At 39.5% G+C, this 22532-nt stretch overlaps 1 protein-coding gene across 1 annotated transcript in view; it reads right to left on the reverse strand.

Annotated features, from left to right (window-relative positions):
- Nucleotides 1–3929: 3929 nt before the first annotated feature.
- PRPF40A (pre-mRNA processing factor 40 homolog A) overlaps nucleotides 3930–22532 on the reverse strand; it is a 143218-nt gene continuing 124615 nt past the window's right edge. Inside the window, exons 26-27 of the mRNA XM_053698306.1 lie at nucleotides 20971–21132; nucleotides 3930–4876 (exon numbers count right to left, since the gene is read on the reverse strand). Of these exons, the coding sequence (XP_053554281.1) occupies nucleotides 4784–4876; nucleotides 20971–21132 (255 nt within the window). The 3' untranslated portion in view covers nucleotides 3930–4783. The remainder of the gene's footprint in view (nucleotides 4877–20970; nucleotides 21133–22532) is intronic.

Raw genomic sequence — 22532 nt, forward strand, 5'->3', positions numbered from 1 at the left:
AACTTCTGGAATAACTACATGAGGTTTAAAAACCGAATTTAAACGCTTAGTAGATTTAGTATCAAGAGGACTAGACTCCTCCATATCTAATGCAATCAATACTTCTTTAAGTAAAGAACGAATAAATTCCATTTTAAATAAATATGAAGATTTATCAGTGTCAATATCTGAGGCAGAATCTTCTGAACCAGATAGATCCTCATCAGAAACAGATAAGTCAGAATGATGGTGGTCACTTAAAAATTCATCTGAAATATGAGAAGTTTTAAAAGACCTTTTACGTTTGCTGGAAATAGGAATAACAGACAGAGCCTTCCTAATAGAAATTCTTTCACATTAACAGGAACATCCTGAACATTAGATGTTGAAGGAAAAACAATGGGTAAAGGATTATTACTAATGGAAACACTATCTGCATTAGAAAGTTTATCATGACAGCTAACACAAACTACAGCCGGAGGAACGGATACCAAAAGTTTACAACAAATGCACTTAACTTTGGTAGAACCAGCATCAGGCAGCGTCTTTCCAGAAGTAGATTCTGATCCAGGGTCAGGTTGAGACATCTTGCAATATGTAATAGAAAAAACAACATATAAAGCAAAATTATCAAATTCCTTAAATGACAGTTTCAGGAATGGGAAAAAATGCCAAATGAACAAGCCTCTAGCAACCAGAAGCAATGAAAAAGTGAGACTTAAATAATGTGGAAAAAAGGTGGAGACAAGAATGACGCCCACATTTTTTGTCGCCAATATGACGCCCACATTATTGGCGCTAAGTACAACGCCCATATTTTTTGGCGCCAAGAATGACGCCACATCCTACCCACATTTTTTGGCGTAAAAGAACGTCTAAAATACATAAACGTCAAAAATGACACAACCAACGAATAAACTTCCGGCGTCAATTAAGGCGCCGGAAATGACAAAATTTTGCACCAAAAAAAGTTTGCGCCAAGAATGACGCAATAAATTGAAGCATTTCAGCCCCCGCGAGCCTAACAGCCCGCAGGGAAAAAAGTCAATCGAAAATAATTTTAAGGTAAGAAAAAATATTTATTCATATGCATTATCCCAAAAAATGAAACTGACAGTCTGAATAAAGGAATACTGATTATCCTGAATCATGGCAAATATAAGTTTAAACACATATATTTAGAACTTTACATATAAAGTGCCCAACCATAGCTTAGAGTGTCATAAATAAAATAAGACTTACTTACCCTAAGACACTCATCTACATATAGTAGAAAGCCAAACCAGTACTGAAACGAGAATCAGTAGAGGTAATGGTATATAAGAGTATATCGTCGATCTGAAAAGGGAGGTAGGAGAAGAAAGCTCTACGACTGATAACAGAGAAGCTATGAAATAGATCCCCTAGAGGAAGACCATTGTATTCAAATAGGCAATACTCTTCACATCCCTCTGACATTCACTGCACTCTGAGAGGAAAACCGGGCTCCAGCCTGCTGCGAAGCGCATATCAACGTAGAATCTAGCACAAACTTACTTCACCACCTCCATGGGAGGCAAAGTTTGTAAAACTGAATTGTGGGTGTGGTGAGGGGTGTATTTATAGGCATTTTGAGGTTGGGGAAACTTTGCCCCTCCTGGTAGGAATGTATATCCCATACGTCACTAGCTCATGGACTCTTGCTAATTACATGAAAGAAATATGTATAGGAAGCGCAGCGAGAATAAAATCCCACCAGTTCCTATTGCCTTAAAGCCACCAGATGCTTCTTTTTTTACTGAAGAGATTGATCTGGTCAAGGCTACACCACAGCACAAAGCAGTACTCAGAGGCACTACTTTAAAAATAATAAAATCTTGATTGAAGAAACTAAACTAACCCACCTCACTTTGCCAGCTCCTATCTTACTAACACAGGCAAAGAGAATGACTGGGTTGGGAGGGAAGGGAGGAACTATTTATAGAGCTCTGCTGTGGAGCTCTTTGCCGCCTCCTGCTGACCAGGAGGCAATATGCCACAAGTAAGGATGAAATCCGTGGACTCATCGTATCTTGTAAAAGAAATGGCACGCAATTAGTCTACACTACCAACGGTACCTCCCATCGTGGGCGTGACCAAGTAACTCTACCGGTTGGTTATTAGTTCACAAACCCGCCGGGAGATGTGGAACCACAGTAAAGTAAAATCAGCCCCAGTGCCTGCTTCAATGCTGCCTAAATGTCCCCTATGTTGTAGGGGAGACTATGTAGAGTAATAATGAGGAATACAATAAATAAAGTGTCCTTTATTTCTGAGATTAACCTTCCCCCAGAAAAAAAGTCAGCACTTACCTCATATGCTGCCCGACAGCAAGGCAGTTCTCAGGTTTGAGAGGTCCTCTCCCTCCCATGAACCTGTTGAATGAAAAGAAAGTCCTGAGTAAGAATCCCTCAGGTTTTCAGGGTTAGGGCAGCATCAATATATGGGAGGCGCAGTGAGAATTATGTCCCACAAGTTCCCATTGCTCTAAAGCCACCAATGCTCTACTGAAGAGACTGATATGGACTACGGCTACACCCTAGAACAAAGCAGCACAATCTTGCACTACTTTAAAAATAATAAACTCTTGATTGAAGAATCTTTTCTAACACCTAACTTTACCACTTCCTAGCACTAATGTAGGCAAAGAGAATGACTGGAGTGGGAGGAAAGGGAGGAGCTATTTAACAGCTTTGCTGTGGTGCTCTTTGCCGCCTCCTGCTGACCAGGAGGTGAATATCCCATTAGTAATTAAGATGATCCGTGGACTCATCGTGTCATAAAAAAGAAAGAAACTTTCCTGATCTATCTTCTATCTGATCCCAAACTACATTTACCTTTTTATATTTATTTGTATGTCATTTTTCAATACCGAGGAGATCGTAAAGGTTTATTTTCCAACTTTGAATCTGATTAGTTTTTATTAATAACCTCCTCTGGTAATCTAAATCTGTGAGATACACCTGCTCAACTGCTCTGATGAAGTGCCGTTAAAGGCAGGAAACGCGTCAGATGTGCAGGTCTGTTCTGCTGTGCCCTTTATGTTTTTACAGTTACAACAAATAAAATGGACTTTCCTCTCTCCTATTTGTTGGTTTGACTGCTGAGTTTGCAATTCTGTTTGCTACAATTTTGTTACAAATTTGAAGGCAGATTGGAGAAGCCCTTAGCCGACTCAGCTTTGTTACCGCCGCCATTACAACAGTAACGGTTCATCAGTGAGACTGGATACTTATCAAGGACATACGGTTACACTTTGGATCTGTGCATACACCCTAATAACTAATGCTACATGCTTTTTAATTACTGGGAGTTACAGATCTTACGAAGAATCATAGCGCATTGCTGGAAGCTAACGGGCTATAGGAGGAGCTTAACTGGAGCTAACGCTGGCCGTGTTAAGTCACCGCATTCTGATCTCACTGTAATCTGGGACATCTATATCTACACCTTTACCAGCATACTCAGAATATAATTGTGGTTTTTGCTTCACCATATACGTATAGATGGATGTTATTGATCAATATAAACAAAATTGCAGACTTTGATTCTTGTTTAGGAAGCTAATTCTCAAGATATCTTTAGAAACCTTCTTTAAGAATAATGGTCATACAAATAGAAGGTACAATGTTTTCCAGAACAATAATACAAACCATAATGCTAGGAATATTACCTTTACTGTAAAATTGTATCTTACACAAAGCACAGCAGCCTCCAAACAATTTGCCTTTCCTCTTTTAATACAACAAAAATCCGCTGAGCCTATACCAAACGATTTGAGACATATGGGATACCTACAGTATAAGTGGGGAGCTAACAACATATGTCCAGGCTACCATACATTTAATCATATTGCATATGATAACAGCATAAATATAGCATATTTTTAATTATAAAAACCAAAGAAATATAAAGAGATCCACACACAAAACTATTACAAAGAGGTCTTCCATTTTAATAATTGTTTCAACAAAAATTATTGAAAACTGTATTAAAGAATACAGGTAAATCTGCTGTGCTTTGTATTCATATATACATCCATGTAAAACACAGAGCAAATTATATATTGTATTTCCAGTAACAAAAAGACCAAATATATATAGTTTGGCATCAAATTAAACAGTTTATAAATGCATAAAATGGCAATAATTGGTCATCTGCATTTTTAAATCGTGTCACTGGCAGTGGAAGTATGACTTAAAAGCCACTCCCAGTACTGAGACATAAATGAACATTTAACTTAGTCAACATATCATTGGACACCATTGTTTTTTTATTCGAAGACCGGTTGCTTAGATGATGTTACATTCTGGTCAATTCCTGAATAAATACTAGCACAAAACTAAAAAGACAATGTTTTAATACTTCATAAAATGTACAAAAATATTCCAAATCAGAAATGTTTACACAGAAATAACTGAAACAAGTGGAATATACTGTGAATAAAACAAAACAAATAAAAAAATAGGATTGTGTTTCAATTACAGTTCATCCGCCCCCATTCAAAGCCAAATTTTTAGGTTCTAGACAAGTACATTGCACCAGTCACATAAAATTGTGTGGCACATTCCATTATTAAGTTCTTAAGGCAACACTTTGAAAACTAAGATTTACAGCTGGGTTTTTATACTTTGGAAAGACGTCCAAGTCCTCTCCAATGGAGTTTTTTGTTTGTACAAACAGCAGCAGTTTTAAGCCAAGTGTTTTTACTTAACAGAACAATTCCCGGTTATTAATTCATATTAGGCAATTATTACATGTAAACTTATTTGGTTTTGAAACATTCTTATTGATCATCATCCAGTTGTTCTAAGAGGGTTTTTCGCCGTTTTTCTAATTCTCCTTCACTTAGTTCACTTCCAGAAGTGTCCCAATTACCCTGAAAGACACACAACCAAGGAAGATGTAATAAAAACAAATTGTACCAACATTATACATTTCAATGCCTCTAAGTTTACTATAAATATGTATCCCAAATTATTTTCATGTTATCATAGTGCATTTGTGATCTACATGCTTCAAAAAAGTAGCTATGATTTAAAATTACATAGCTTGCACAAAAATATTCTTTAAATGAAATGCATATAGACAAAAACAAAATTTATGCTTACCTGATAAATTATTTTCTTTCCTGGCATGGAGAGTCCACTAATCCATTGCAATAACTAGTGGGAATTCAACTCCTAGTCACCAGGAGGAGGCAAAGAACACCCCAGCAAAGCTTTAAGTATCTTCCAACTTCCCACAATCCCCCAGTTATTCAGCCGAAGGAATATGGAAAGAGAACACAAAGGGTATAGAGGTGCCTGAAGTTTATTAAATGACAAAAACAAATAGCAGTCCCAGAAATTTAGATATGGGCAGGACGTGGACTCTCCATGCCAGGAAAGAAAATTATTTATCAGGTAAGCATAAATTTTGTTTTCTTTCCAATGGCATGGAGGGGGTCCACAAATCCATTCTAATTACTAGTGGGAACCAATACCCAAGCTAGAGGACACAGAAAGGGAGGGAAAGAGTACAAGACAGGCGAACCTAAACAGAAGGCACCACCAGTTGAAGAACTTTCCTCCCAAAAGAAGCCTCAGCAGAGGCAAAGATATCAAATTTGTAGAATTTGGAAAAAGAAGGCAACGAAGACCAAGTGGCTTGCAGATTTGCTCCATAGAAGCCTCGTTTTTAAAGGCCCAAGAAGAAGAGACAGTCCTAGTGGAATGAGCCAAGATTCTCTCAGGAGGCTGTTGACCAGCTGTCTCATAGGCCAACCGAAAGACCTTTCTCAACCAATAAGAGTAGAAGAAGAGGCCTTCTGGCCCTTACGTTTACCAGAAAACACAACAAAAAGGGCAGGAGATTGCCGAAAAACCCTAGTAGCCTGCAGATAGAACTGCGCACAACATACAGGATATGTAACAGACGGTCCTTAATGGAAGAAGGATTAGGACAGAACGAAGGACAATTTCCTGATTGATATTGTGGTCCGAAGCCACCTTAAGAAGAAATCCCAATTTAGTACAAAGGACCGCCTTATCCAAATGGAAAATAAGATAAGGGGGGTCACACTGATGAATGAGTTATACTGTCCAAATCTGAGAATTCGCCCTCAGAAACTACCGGGAAATCCTCCTCAACTTAGAAGAAGGCAAACCTGTGTAGCAGAAACCTTATTATCTGAAACATTAAATGTCCTCTTGCATTTTCCCTGGAAACAGGGAGAAACAGACCAGTCGCAGATACCGCAGAGGATACCAGAACTGTAAATTATGTATGCAAATACACTCCTCCAGGAGACTGAGAGGAACCACAGAGCACTGCATGTGACGTCATAGAGACTTGGGACGATAAGAGAAAATTGTTTTGACACTTTAAAAAAAAAAAAAGTCTAGAACTAAAGCAGAATCTATATAAGAAACTGCCTATAGTATAGTATACTATGCTTATAGTACAAATAAGCATGTATAAAAATAATATATATAAGCATACTATCTATACTATGCTTATAGTAAGGATTAAGGATTTTCCTAAAATACACAAAACTGTCACTTTAAGGGTCTTATACAAAACTGCCCATAACATATATAAAGGGCTATAAGTACAAATATACTGATATACTAATATACTATCCCTTTAAGGGCTTTTAGGAGACAGAATTCCACAAACTGCAGGATTCCTCAGATCTCTAAATCTGGCTGAATTCCCTAGATAAAAAGACACATTAAATAATTTATGTTTTCATTTATTACTGATGCATAGCACACGCAGGTAGAAAAACATAATTCATGTAAGAACTTACCTGATAAATTAATTTCTTTGATATTGGCAAGAGTCCATGAGCTAGTGACGTATGGGATATACAATCCTACCAGGAGGGGCAAAGTTTCCCAAACCTCAAAATGCCTATAAATACACCCCTCACCACACCCACAATTCAGTTTAACGAATAGCCAAGAAGTGGGGTGATAAAGAAAGGAGTAGAAAGCATCAACAAAGGAATTTGGAAAATATTGCGCTTTATACAAAAAATCATAACAACCATAAAAAGGGTGGGCCTCATGGACTCTTGCCAATATGAAAAAAATTAATTTACCAGGTAAGTTCTTACATAAATTATGTTTTCTTTCATGTAATTGGCAAGAGTCCATGAGCTAGTGACAGAAGAGTCACTAGAGAGGGAGGGATAAAATAACAGCCATTTTCCACTGAAAAAATTAATCCACAACCCAAATTATAAGTTTATTTTCATAATGAAATGAAAAAACTTAAACATAAGTAGATGAATCAAACTGAAACAGCTGCCTGGAAAACTTTTCTACCAAAAACTGCTTCAGAAGAAGCAAATACATCAAAATGGTAGAATTTAGTAAATGTATGCAAAGAAGACCAAGCTGCTGCTTTGCAAATCTGATCAACTGAAGCTTCATTCTTAAAAGCCCATGAAGTGGAGGCTGATCTAGTAGAATAAGCTGTAATTCTCTGAGGCGGGGCCTGACCCGACTCCAAATAAGCCTGATGAATCAAAAGCTTTAACGAAGATGCTAAGGAAATGGCAGAAGCCTTCTGACCTTTCCTAGAACCAGAAAAGATAACAGACCAGAATTCTTCCTGAAATATTTAGTAGCTTCAACATAATATTTCAAAGCTCTTACCACATCCAAAGAATGTAAGGATCTCTCCAAAGAATTCTTAGGATTAGGACACAAAGAAGGGACAACAATTTCTCTATTAATGTTGTTAGAATTCACAACCTTAGGAAGAAATTTAAATGAAGTTCGCAATACTGCCTTATCCTGATGGAATATCAGAAAAGGAGATTCACAAGAAAGAGCAGATAATTCAGACACTCTTCTAGCAGAAGAGATGGCCAAAAGGAACAACACTTTCCAAGAAAGTAGTTTAATGTCCAAAGAATGCATAATGCATAGGCTCAATCAAACGAAGGAGACTGTAAAGCGTTCAAAACCAAATTAAGAATCCAAGGAGGAGAGATTGATTTAATGACAGGCTTGATACAAACCAAAGCCTGTACAAAACAGTAAATATCAGGAAGCTTAGCAATCTTTCTGTGAAATAAAACAGAAATAGCAGAGATTTGTCCCTTCAAGGAACTTGCAGACAAACCCCTATCCAGACCATCCCGAAGAAACTGTAAAATTCTAGGAATTCTAAAAGAATGCCAGGACAATTTATGAGAACACCACCATGAAATATAAGTTTTCCAAACTCGATAATAAATCTTCCTAGAAACAGATTTACGAGCCTGTAACATAGTATTAATCACTGAGTCAGAGAAACCTCTATGACTAAGCACTAGGCGTTCAATTTCCATACCTTCAAATTTAACGATTTGAGATCCTGATGGAAAAAAATGGACCCAGAGACAGAAGGTCTGGCCTTAATGGAAGTGGCCAAGGTTGACAACTGGACATCCGAATGAGATCCGCATACCAAAACCTGTGAGGCCATGCTGGAGCCACCATCAACACAAATGATTGTTCCATGATGATCTTGGAAATCACTCTTGGAAGAAGAACCAGAGGCGGGAAGATATAAGCAGGTTGGAAGGACCAAGGAACTGCTAACGGATCCACCGCTTCCGCCTGAGGATCCCTGGACAGGTACCCGGGTAGTTTCTAGTTTAGATGAGAAGCCATCAGATCTATTTCTGGAAGACCCCACATCTGAACAATCTGAGAAAACACATCTGGATGGAGCGACCATTCTCTCGGATGTAAAGTCTGACGGCTGAGATAATCCGCTTCCCAATTGTCTATAACTGGGATATGAACCGCAGAAATTAGACAGGAGCTGGATTCCCGCCCAAGCAAGTATCCAAGTTACTTCTTTCATAGCTTGGGGACTGTGAGTCCCACCCTGATGATTGACATATGCCACAATTGTGATATTGTCTGTCTGAAAACAAATGAACGGTTCTCTCGTCAACATAGGCCAAACCTGAAAAGCTCTGAAAATAGCACAGAGTTTTAAAATATTGATTGGTAACCTCGCCTCTTGAGGTTTCCAAACCCCTTGTGCTGTCAGAGATCCCCAGACAGCTCCCCAACCTGAAAGACTTGCCTCTGTTGTGATCACAGTCCAGGTTGGACGAACAAAAGAGGCCCCTTGAACTATACAATGGTTATCTAACCACCAAGTTAGATAGAGTCTAACATTGGGATTTAAGGATATTAATTGTGATATCTTTGTATAATCCCTGCACCATTGGTTCAGCATACAAAGCTGGAGAGGTCTTATATGAAAACGAGCAAAGGGGATCGCGTCCAATGCTGCAGTCATGAGACCTAAAACTTCCATGAACATAGCTACTGAAGGGAATGGTTGAGACTGAAGGTTCCGACAAGCTGAAACCAATCTTATTCGTCTCTTGTCTGTAAGAGACAGAGTCATGGACACTGAATCTATCTGGAAACCTAAAAAGGTGACCCTTGTCTGAGGAATCAAAGAACTTTTTGGTAAATTGATCCTCCAACCATGTTTTCGAAGAAACAACACTAGTTGATTTGTGTGAGATTCTGCAGAATGTAAATACTAAGCTAGTACCAAGATATTGTCGAAATAAGGAAACACCGCAATACCCCGTTCTCCGATTATAAAGAGTAGGGAACCGGGAACCTTTGAAAAGATTCTTGGAGCTGTCGCTAGGCCAAATGGAAGAGCGACAAATTGGTAATGCTTGTCTAGAAAAGAAAATCTCAGATACTGATAATGATCTGGATGAATCGGAATATGAAGCTATGCACCCTGTAGTAAGTCTATTGTGGACATATAATGCTCTTACTGAACAAAAGGCAGAATAGTCATAGTCACCATTTTGAAAGTTGGTAGTCTCATATAACGATTCAAAATTTTCAGATCGAGAACTGGCCTGAATTAATTTTCTTACTTTGGGACAATGAATAGATTTGAATATAACCCCAGACCCTGTTCCTGAAACAGAACTGGTATGATTACCCCTGAAAGCTCCAGGTCTGAAACACACTTCAGAAAAGCCTGAGCCTTTACTGGATTTGCTGGGATGCATGAAATAGAAAATATCTTCTCACAGGAGGTCTTACTCTGAATCCTATTCTGTACCCGTGAGAGACAATACTCTGAATCCATTGATTTTGAACAGAATCTGCCCAAATGTTTTGGAAGAATCTTAAAGGGACAGTCAAGGCCAAAATAAACTTTCATGATTCAGATAGAGCATGTAATTTTAAACAATTTTCCAATTTACTTTTATCACCAATTTTGCTTTGTTCTCTTGGTATTCTTAGTTGAAAGCTTAACCTAGGAGGTTCATATGCTAATTTCTTAAGACCTTGAAGCCCACATCTTTCAGATTGCATTTTAACAGTTTTTCACCACTAGAGGGTGTTAGTTCACATATTTCATATAGATAACACTGTGCTCATGCACGTGAAGTAATCTGGGAGCAGGCACTGATTGGCTAGACTGCAAGTCTGTCAAAAGAACTGAAAAAAGGGGCAGTTTGCAGAGGCTTAGATACAAGATAATCACAGAGGTTAAAAGTATATTATTATAACTGTGTTGGTTATGCAAAACTGGGAAATGGGTAATAAAGGGATTATCTATCTTTTAAAACAATAAACATTCTGGTGTAGACTGTCCCTTTAAAATGCCGCCTACCAACTGAGCTAGAATGAGGGCCGCACCTTCATGCAGACTTAGGAGCTGGCTTCGGTTTCTTAAACGGTTTGGATTTACTCCAACTTGAAGGTTTCTAATTGGAACCAGATTCTTTTGGGGAAAGGATTAGATTTCTGTTCCTTATTTTGTCGAAAGGAACGAAAACGGTTAGAAGCTTTAGATTTAAAAAAAACTCTCTTCCTCCCCAGTGACAGTTGAAATAATCGAATCCAACTGAGAACCAAATAACTTATTACCTTGGAAAGAAAGAGATAGTAATCTAGACTTAGATACCATGTCAGCATTCCAATATTTGAGCCACAAAGCTCTTCTAGCTAAAATAGCCAAAGACATAGATTTAACATCAATTTTAATGATATCAAAAATAGCATCACAGATTAAATGATTAGCATGTTGAAGCAAGCGAACAATGCTAGACAAATCAGGATCTGTTTCCTGTTGCGCTAGACTCTCCAACCAAAAGGTTGATGTAGCTGCAATATCAGCAATAGAAATGGCGGGCCTGAGAAGATAGCCAGAATATAAATAAGCTTTCCTTAGATAAGATTCAAGTTTCTTATCTAAAGGGTCTTTAAAAGAATTATCTTCCATAGGAATAGTAGTACGTTTAGCAAGAGTAGAAATAGCCCCATCAACTTTGGGGATCTTTTCCCAAAACTCCAAACTAACTGTTGGCAAAGGATATGATTTTTTAAACCTTGAAGAAGGGATAAAAGAAGTACCAGGCCTATTCCATTCCTTAGAAATCATATCAGAAATAGCATCAGAAACTGGAAAAACCTTTGGAGTAACCACAGGAGGTTTATAAACAGAATTTAAACGTTTACTAGTTTTAATATCAAGACAAGTATCCTCAATATCCAAAGTAATCAACACCTCTTAACAAAGAACGAATATACTCCATTTTAAATAAATAAGTAGATTTGTCAGTGTCAATATCTGAGGAAGGATCTTCTGAATCAGAGATTCTCATCAGAAGAGGATAATTCAGTATGTTGTCGGTCATTCGAAATTTCATCAATTTTATGAGAAGTTTTCAGACCTTTTACGTTTATTAGAAGGCTGGATGGCAGACAAAGCCTTCTGAATTGCATCAGCAATAAAATCCTTTATATTCATAGGTATATCATGTACATTAGATGTTGAAGGAACAACAGGCATAGTACTATTACTAATGGAAACATTCTCTGCATGCATGTAAAAGCTTATCAGGACAACTATTATATACCACAGCTGGAGATATAATTTCTACAAATTTACAACAAATGCACTTAGCTTTGGTAGAACTATTATCAGGCAGCAGGGTTCCAACAGTGGTTTCTGAGACAGGATCAGATTGAGACATCTTGCAAAATGTAAGAGAAAAAACAACATATAAAGCAAAATTATCAACTTCCTTATATGGCAGTTTCAGGAATGGGAAAGAAATGCAAACAGCATAGCCCTCTGACATAGAAAAAGGCAAGAGGCATATAGGAATGGGGTTTGAAATAATGAAATTATTTTGCGGCAAGTATCACGCACAACGTAACAAATATTTTTTTTGGCACTAATAACATCCGGAAATGACACACTCGCGCCATTAACGACACAATCTTGTGCAAGGAATTCGGCGTCAACTAAGACGCCGGAAATGCCGAATTTGCGTCATCGGACGTACCTTTGCGCCAAAAAATTCTCGTGCCAAGAATGACGCAATAAACTTTGGCATTTTGCGCCCTCGCAGTCCTAATTTCGCCCGCGAAATTTAATGGAAAAAAACAGTCAATTGGAAAAAAAGACTAAACCCCAGGTAAGAAAAATATTTCCTAAATATGTTTTTCCCCAAATATGAAACTAACAGTCTGCAAAAGGAAATATACATAAACCTGACTCATGGCAAATATAAGTACAATACATATATTTGGAACTTTATATTAATGCATAAAGTGCCAAACCATAGCTGAGAGTGTCTTAAGTAATAAAAACATACTTACTGAAAAGACATCCATCCACATATAGCAGATAGCCAAACCAGTACTGAAACGGTGATCAGTAGAGGTAATAGAATATGAGAGTATATCGTCGATCTGAATAAGGGAGGTAGGAGATGAATCTCTACGATCGATAACAGAGAACTATGAAATAGATTTCCCATGAGGAAAACCATTGCATTTAATAGGTGATACTCCCTTCACATACCTCTGACATTCACTGTACTCTGAGAGGAACCGGGTTTCAAAATGCTGAGAAGCGCATATCAACGTAGAAATGTTAGCACAAACATACTTCACCACCTCCATAGGAGGCAAAGTTTGTAAAGCTGAATTGTGGGTGTGGTGAGGAGTGTATTTATAGGCATTTTGAGGTTTGGGAAACTTTGCCCCTGCTGGTAGGATTGTATATCCCATACGTCACTAGCTCATGGACTCTTGCCAATTACATGAAAGAAAGCTCACTGCTCCGATCTCGGAGAAAGGAGGCAGAGTCATGTGACCAGGAACCGAGTGCAGAGAAAATGGCGCGGCCGCTAGCTCCCTGAGGAAAATGAAAAGGCGAGACAACATGGCGCCTGATATACAAGGGAGAGCGACATACCAGGTTTAGAGAGAAACCACCCACCCCAAAAAAACCCCGGCCTACTAAGCTTACTCCTCCTCTCAACGGACAGACTACCTCGCAGCCACCGCTACAACTAGGAAACGGAAGATACATGAGGGAGAGGCAAAAACCGACAGAGTACGCAGTGCTTAATAAAGCGCGCGCTCCCAGCCGATAGCGAAAAAAACTCCCCGACTAGGCAATGTCAAACATACATGCCCATATCTCATTTGTCTTTAAAATAAACAATTTAAGGAAAAAGGAAATTTATACATACCTGATAAATTTATTTCTTTTACGATATGACGAGTCCACGGATTTCATCCTTACTTGTGGGATATCGCCTCCTGGTCAGCAGGAAGTGGCAAACAGCTCTACACAGAGTTGCATATATAGCCCCTCCTTTTCCTCCCCCTCCAGTCATTTGACCAAAGTTAGGAAGAGAAAGGAAAGGCCAAGGAGCAGAGGTGACTGAAGTTAAACAAAAATAAAAACCTGTCTTTAGAAAAATAACAGGGTGGGCCGTGGACTCGTCATATCGTAAAAGAAATAAATTTATCAGGTAAGCATAAATTTCCTTTTCTTTTACAAGATATGACGAGTCCATGGATTTCATCCTTACTTGTGGGATACAATACCAAAGCTATAGGACACGGATGAAAGCGAGGGACAAGACAGGGACCTAAACGGAAGGCACCACTGCTTGAAGAACCTTTCTCCCAAAAACAGCCTCAGAAGAAGCAAATGTATCAAATTTGTAAAATTTGGAAAAAGTATGAAGGAACGACCAAGTTGCAGCCTTGCAAATCTGTTCAACAGAAGCATAATTTTTAAATGCCCATGAGGAAGCTACAGCCCTAGTAGAATGAGCCGTAATTCTTTCAGCAGTCTCGTATGCCAAACGGATGATACTCTTCAGCCAAAAGGAAAGAGAGGTAGCCATAGCTTTCTGAACCCTACGTTTCCCAGCAACAACCACAAACAAAGAAGATGTTTTACGAAAATCCTTTGGTCGTCTGCAAATAAAATTTCAAGGCACAAACTACATCCAAGTTATGTAGTAGACGCTCCTTCTTAGAAGAAGGGTTAGGAAACAATGAAGGAACAACAATTTCCTGATTAATATTTTTGTTAGAAACAACCTTAGGAAGAAAACAAAGTTTGGTACGTAACACCACCTTATCAGCATGGAAAATAAGATAAGGTGGATCACATTGTAGAGCCGAAAGCTCAGAAACTCTGCGAGCAGAAGAAATAGCAACCAAAAATAAAACTTTCCAAGATAACTTAATATCTATGGAATGCATGGGTTCAAACGGAACCCCTTGAAGAACTTTAAGAACTAAATTCAAACTCCAAGGAGGAGCAATTGGTTTAAATACAGGCCTGATTCTAGCCAGAGCCTGACAAAAAGATTGAACATCTGGAACATCTGCCAGACGTTTATGTAGCAAAATGGACAAAGCAGAAATCTGTCCCTTTAAGGAACTCGCTGATAACCCGTTCTCCAATCCTTCTTGGAGAAAAGATAAAATCCTGGGAATCCTAACTCTACTCCATGAGTAGCCCTTGGATTCGCACCAATAAAGATATTTACGCCATATCATGGTAAATCTTTCTAATAACAGACTTACGTGCCTGGATCAAGGTATCAATGACCGAATCGGAGAACCCCCGCTTAGATAAGATCAAGCGTTCAATCTCCAAGCAGTCAGCTGGAGAGCAATTGGATGTGGATGATGGAAGGGTCCCTGAATGAAAAGGTCCTGCTCAATGGAAGCTTCCACGAGGCCACGCAGGAGCGATGAGAATCACTGAAGTCCTCTCCTGTTTGATCCGAGCAATCACCCGGGGAAGGAGAGCAAGTGGTGGAAACACATAAGCTAGGTTGAACGACCAGGGCACTGCCAAGGCATCTATCAGTTCGGCCTGAGGATCCCTGGACCTGGATCCGTATCTCGGGAGTTTGGCATTCTGACGAGATGCCATAAGATCCAACTCCGGTCTGCCCCATTTGAGAATCAGAGTGGCAAAGACCTCTGGATAGAGTTCCCAATCCCCTGGATGAAACGTCTGTCTGCTCAAAAAGTCCGCTTCCCAGTTGTCCACTCCTGGGATGTAGATTGCCAACAGATAACAAGAGTGAGCCTCCGCCCACTAAATTATCTTGGATACTTCTGTCATCGCTAAGGAACTCCTTGTTCCTCCCTGATGATTGATGTAAGCCACAGTCGTGATGTTGCCCAACTGAAACCAGATGAATTTGACTGATGCCAACTGAGGCCAAGCCTGGAGAGCATTGAATATTGATTGGAAGTAGAGACTCCGACCGAGTCCACACACGCTGAGCCTTCAGGGAATTCCAGACTGCACCCCAACCTAGTAGACTGGCGTCCGTTGTCACTATCACCCATGAGGGTCTGCGGAAGCACGTCCCCTGGGACAGATGATCCGGCGACAACCACCAAAGAAGAGAGTCCCTTGTCTATCTGAGGAGACAAATTTGCATAATCTCCATTAAACTGTCTGAGCATGCTCAGTTGTAGAGGTCTGAGATGAAGACACGCATACGGAATGATGTCCATAGCCACTTCCATCAATCCAATTACCTCCATGCACTGAGCCACCGATGGCCGAGGAGTGGACTGAAGGGTTCGGCATGTCTCCAGATTCTTTAACATTCTGACTTCTGTCAAAAAGATTTTCATGGATACGGAATCTATTAGAGTTCCCAGAAAAGGAACTTTTGTCTGTGGAATTAGTGAACTCTTATCTAGATTCACCTTCCACCTATGAGTCCTTAGAAAAGACAGGACCATGTTGGTATGGGACTTTGTCAATTGAAAAGTAGACGCCTGGATTAGAATATTTTCTAGATAGCAAGGACCCTAAAACTTTCGTGAACATTCTGGGTGCCGTGGCCAGCCCGAAGGGAAGAGCCACGAACTGAAAAGGTTTGTCTAGGAAGGCAAACCTTAGAAACTGGTGATGATCTTTGTGGATAGGAATGTGAAGATATACATCCTTTAAATCCACGGTTGTCATATATTGACCCTCCTGGATCAATGGAAGAATGGTCCGAATCGTTTCCATCTTGAAAGATGGGACTCTGAGAAACTTGTTTAGAGTCTTGAGATCTAAAATGAGTCTGAATGTTCCCTCTTTTTTGGGAACCACAAAAAGATTTGAGTAAAACCCCTGTCCCTGTTCTGGAACGGGACAAATTACTCCCATAGTAGAGAGGTCTTTTACACAACGTAAGAACACCTCTCTCTTAATCTGGTCTACAGACAATCGTGAAAGAAGAAACCTTCCCCTCGGAAGGGAATTTTTTTAACTCCAGTTGGTACCCCCCTGGGACACGATTTCTAGCGTCCAGGGATCCTGAACATCTCTTACCCAAGCCTGGACAAAGAGAGAAAGTCTGCCCCCTACTAGGCCCGTTCCCGGACCGGGGGCCGTCCCTTCATGTTGTCTTGGGAGCAGCAGCAGGCTTCTTGGGTTGTTTATTCTTGTTCCAAGCCTGATTGGGTCTCCAGACGGACTTGGACTGTGTGAAGTCCCCTTACTGTTTAGTGGAAGAAGGGACACCCTTGAAATTTTAAAAGGAACAAAAATTACTCTGTCTCCTTTGTTTGGATGTCTTCTCCTGAGGGAGGAGATGACCCTTACCTCCCGTAATGTCAGAGATAATCTCTTTCAATTCAGGCCCAGATACAGTCTTTTTACTTTGAAAGGGATAGCTAATAGCTTAGATTTAGAGGAAACATCCGCAGACCAAGATTTCAACCATAAGGCTCTGCGTGCTACAATGGCTAACCCTGCATTCTTAGCCGCCAACTTGGCAATCTAAAAAGCGGATTCGGTAACAAAGGAGAATTGGCTAGCTTAAGGGCCTTAATTCTATCCAATATTTCCTCCAAAGGAGTCTCAGTTTTAAGAGACTCTTCTAGGGCATCAAACCAAAAGGCAGCCGCAGTTGTAACTGGTACAATGCAGGCCGTTGGTTGCAATAGAAACCCTTGATGAACAAACAGCTTCTTTAGAAGACCCTCCAACTTTTTATCCATAGGGTCTTTGAAAGCACAACTGTCCTCAATAGGAATAGTCGTACGCTTTGCTAGAGTAGAAATAGCTCCCTCCACCTTGGGAATCGTTTGCCAAACATTCCTAACAATGTCAGGTAAAGGGTACATTTTCTTAAATATAGGGGAAGGAGAAAAAGGTATACCTGGCCTTTCCCATTCCTTGTTAATAATTTCTGAAATTCTTTTAGGAATCGGAGAAACATCCGCGTAAGTAGGAACCTCCAAATATCTGTCCATCTTACACAATTTTTCTGGAGGGACTACAATAGAGTCACAGTCGTCCAGAGTTAGCAAAACCTCCCGCAATAACAGGCGAAGGTGTTCAAGCTTAAATCTGAAGGACATCACGTCCGAATCTGCCTTGGGTAATGCACTACCTGAGTAAGACAGTTCTCCTTCTGATGAAACCTCCCTACCCCCCCTTCAGAGACCTGGGAGGGAAGATCGGAGATCGCCATCAAGGAATCAGAAGTCGCCTGAACTACCTGGGTCTCTATTCTACTACGTTTACCCCGTAGTACTGGTAACTTAGATAACACCTCTGTAAGTGTTGATGACATAACAGTAGCCATATCCTGCAGAGTGAATGATGCAGACACCGATGAAGAACATGGCGTCGCCTGTGTGGGCGTTATGGGCTGAGACGCTTGGGATTGAACTTTATCCTGAACCTCATCATTCTGAGTACAATCATCATTATCATCAGATAAGAAAATTTGTTCTTTGCACTGTAATGCCCTAGTTATACATGAAGGACAAAGTGTAACAGGGGGTTCCACAATGGCATTTAAACACAAAAGGCATGTATTGTGCTCACCCATTTTTAAATAATGAGAAACAATAAGCTAATTTAAATTACAGGATTTTGACTGAAAAAATAAAAGTGCTAAATACTGTGTCTTGAAGGTTTCGATTCACACAGCAATCTGTGCTTCTTAAAATTAAACAAGATAAGCAAAAAACTTTTTGAACAAGAGAAAAGCTCTTAAATCCTTTTTCCCTGTTAACTGTTAATATGCTGAGGCAATAACCCACAAGTTTAACACCCCGGTATCTTTAAACTTAAAAACTGCTTTGTCACCTTGCCGCAGCTCTGCTGCGGCTCCTACCTGCTCCTGAGCCCGCCAAACTAACAAGAAAGCAAACCGGAACAGCAGGCGTCTAGACCGGAAAACAATTGCAATGGTAACACAGAGAGCGCTATGAAAGCGTGCGAGTCCCAAGCTCCGCCCTTCATGGGCGTCAATCACCGGTAACCTCCGCCATTAACCGGAGGATAGAAGAAAAACACATGCGTCTTCCTTAGTGTGCTGAAAAAGTATAAGCACTACACAACACGCTCCCTTGCGTCTCCAGCCCCAAAATTATTAAAGGTACACACCACATTCCAGCACTTCAGGACACATACTAAAAAATGCCTGAGTGTCTGGAAAAATAAATACACATTAGTCCAGCTCCCCAATAAATGTTTCCTTGAGAGAGATAGGTACTGTCCCCTTGTGTATATATCCCAGTGCTTCTAGATAAAATTGCTAGAGTGTCTGGTTTAGTCACAAACTTATAGTCAAGCCTAGTGAATATACAGTCCATCTGAGATTCTGTGTGTCTGTCCCAGAAAAAAGAACTGCACTTACCTTCATGCTGAGTAACAGCATGAAAACACTTCAGTGTCAAGAGATCCACCTTTATCCTCCTGAGGTCCTGTGAAAACAGAGAAGTCTTAGTTAAGATGTCCAAGACTTTGTACAGAAAACGCATCATAATTCTGAGAGGCACAGTGGAGACAAAAATCCACCAGTTCCCACAGTCTGAAAGACTACTTAAAGCTGCTCTGTAATAAAATAGTACACTTTGGCACCATTTAAAAAACAATAAACTCTTGATAGAAGAATCTAAACTAACACCTCACTTTACCTCTTCCTATCACTAACACAGGCAAAGAGAATGACTGGAGGGGGAGGGAAGGGAGGGGCTATATATGCAGCTCTTTGCCACTTCCTGCTGACCAGGAGGCGATATCCCACAAGTAAGGATGAAATCCGTGGACTCGTTATATCTTGTAAAAGAAAAAGCCCTACACACTGAATAACCCCTTCAATCCCTGAAGGAGAAACAGACTGTCTCTAAAAATCACAATAAGTGCCTGCATGCTGCCTAAGGATACCCAAACTAGGGTATATAACGTCCCAATCAGAGTTGCAGAATATATAAAAGTGCACAATCTCCAAGTTCCTAATCTTTTAGAAGATAAAAGGCACTTACCTGCATTCTAGCCGTCCGGCAGTCAGACGACTCACAAAGTATGAGAGGATGCCACTGCTCACAGAGACCTGTGTAAAAAGAAAGACAGAGTAAAGCTACTCAGGCTTTCTATACCAGGGCAGCAACCTGTTAGGAAAAAGCAAAGCCCACTTTACAAGTTCCTAACTGCTTTAAAGCTACCACAGCCCTGCTGAAGAGACTAACGTGGAGTACAGTTATAACCGAATTGTGATAGAAGACCATAGCAATCCTGCCCTGGCTTCAAAATAAATAAAAAAAATCTTAATCAGGACACCTCATGTTCCTTACCTCCTCCTTGCACTAGAGGCAAAGAGAATGACTGGGGTTGGTGGGAAGGGAAGTGATACTTAACAGCTTTGCGATGATGCTCTTTGCCGCCTCCTGCTGGCCAGGAGTGATATTCCCAACAGTAATTGATTATCCCGTGGACTCACGACCGTGTCATAAGAAAGAAAGGGGGAATCCGGCATTCATATTTAACCACTGCTGGGTATCTCAGTCCGAGATTTAAATTTGCCAGATCAAGGCTTAGAAGCACTGTTCTTAACGGCCTGCAATGAAAGGGTCTGAAACTGCACCAGCACGTTCATAAATGAACCCCACAGTCTCCATAAATGTCTAGCAATAATAATCATAATAATAAATCAGTCTATTCTGTACATAATGTAAAAATGAGTACTGAATACTACTTTACAATCTAATTTTAAGTCATAGTATCTTATTGTATTCAAAGTTCCTTAACAGAATGTGCTATTTTGTTTTTATTGTCACACATAATGAAAAATGACTCGGTCACTTGGATGCTAGAAGACAATGAGTAAATTAGAGTTAAATAATTGCTGCAAAAGTAACATGGTAGTGAATTAACTCCTTGATTGGCCAAATCACCAAAGTAGTAATGATTTAACCGATGTTGTAAAATGATATTAAGTAGATGTAACTTACTTAAAGGGATACTGAACCGAAATGATGTAGCCACCAAATGCTAAATATAGCCACCAATCAACAATTGCTACCCAGGGTTCTGGACCAAAAATGGGCCGGCTCGTAAGCTTACATTCCTGCTATTTCAAATAAAGATACCAAGAGACCGAAGAAAAATTTATAATAGGAGTAAATTAGAAAGTTGTTTAAAATTGCATGATCTATCTGAATCATGAAAGAAAAAACATTTGGTTCTGTATCTCTAACACAATTTTTTTTTTTTTTTTAAATAGCATGTCAGTAAATACTCTCTTCCTCTTTTTGTCCAGTCATAGAGTATCATTTCAATGTGTGTTTATAGAAGATTTAAAAATATATATATATAAATCAAATTAAAATATATATAAAAATTTTTAAAATCACTTACAGAGTCCTTTCTTGTTTTTCTTTTGGGAGATCTGTGTTTTGAATCAGACCTTTGCTTTGCTCTGTCCTTTTCACTCTCTCTTTCCTTTTCTCGATCTCGCTCTCGTTCCCTCTCTTTTTCTTTTTTGTCTTTTTCCTTTTCTCCATCACTTTCTGGGGAATTCTACAAAGACAAAAATAAAATTAGCAACACAATTAGTGCAACAAGTGCAACATATTGGTTTATACATCAAAATTATTTACTACTAACTTAAATTGACACTAAACACCTTGCGATTTATATAAAATGTTTAGTTATGCATAATCAAACAACTATGCCATATGTTTTAATTATTTTTTATTTTGCCCCCGTTCATGTAAATTAGCTTACGAAATTAAGCAATTTCTAATTCGCAACACTTGAGACGCACCCTGCTGACTTCTCAAGTGTAACTCTGGTACATATTCCGACCTGTCCCTAATTGGCTTTAACAGCAAAACAATTTGCTTTATATTAAAGGGACAGTCAACACCAGAATTTTTGTTGTTTAAAAAGATAGATAATCCCTTTATTACCCATTCCCCAGTTTTGCAAAACCAGCACTGTTATATTAATACACTTTTTATTTCTGTGACTAACTTGTATCTAAGCATCTTCTGACCGCCCCTAATCACATGACTTTTAGTTATCTATTGAATTGCATTTTAGCCAATTAGTGCAGTGTCTGCCACTAGCCACAAGCGTGATCACAATTCTATCTATATGGCCTACATGAGCTTGCTCTCCCCTGCTGTGAAAAGTAAATAAAATAGAGGCAGTCTTCAAGGGCTTAGAAATTATCATATGCACCTTCCTATGTTTGCTTTCAACTAGAATACCAAGAGAACAAAGCAAAATTGTTGATAAAAGTAAATTGGAAAGTTGTTTAAAATTACATGCAATATTTGAAACATGAAAGTTTTTTTTTGGACTTGACTGTCCCTTTAACTTTATGACTGTGGTTCACCTTACTGTCAGTGGAACGAAGCCCAGATTGGCTCAATGTAATAAGGTAAATAATGAGTGGAGTTTGGATATCGAAAAAACATAATTTATGCTTACCTGATAAATTTATTTCTCTTGTAGTGTATCCAGTCCACGGATCATCCATTACTTGTGGGATATTCTCCTTCCCAACAGGAAGTTGCAAGAGGATCACCCACAGCAGAGCTGCTATATAGCTCCTCCCCTCACTGCCATACCCAGTCATTCTCTTGCAACTCTCAACTAAGATGGAGGTCGTAAGAGGACTGTGGTGTTTTAAACTAGCCGAGAAAGGAGAAACTATAGGGTGCAGTGGTGACTGTAGTTTAATTAAAATTTAGACCTGCCTTAAAAGGACAGGGCGGGCCGTGGACTGGACACACTACAAGAGAAATAAATTTATCAGGTAAGCATAAATTATGTTTTCTCTTGTTAAGTGTATCCAGTCCACGGATCATCCATTACTTGTGGGATACCAATACCAAAGCTAAAGTACACGGATGATGGGAGGGACAAGGCAGGAACTTAAACGGAAGGAACCACTGCCTGTAGAACCTTTC

The sequence above is a fragment of the Bombina bombina genome, chromosome 1 (assembly GCF_027579735.1).
Source record: "Bombina bombina isolate aBomBom1 chromosome 1, aBomBom1.pri, whole genome shotgun sequence".
In the NCBI taxonomy this organism is placed as follows: domain Eukaryota; kingdom Metazoa; phylum Chordata; class Amphibia; order Anura; family Bombinatoridae; genus Bombina; species Bombina bombina.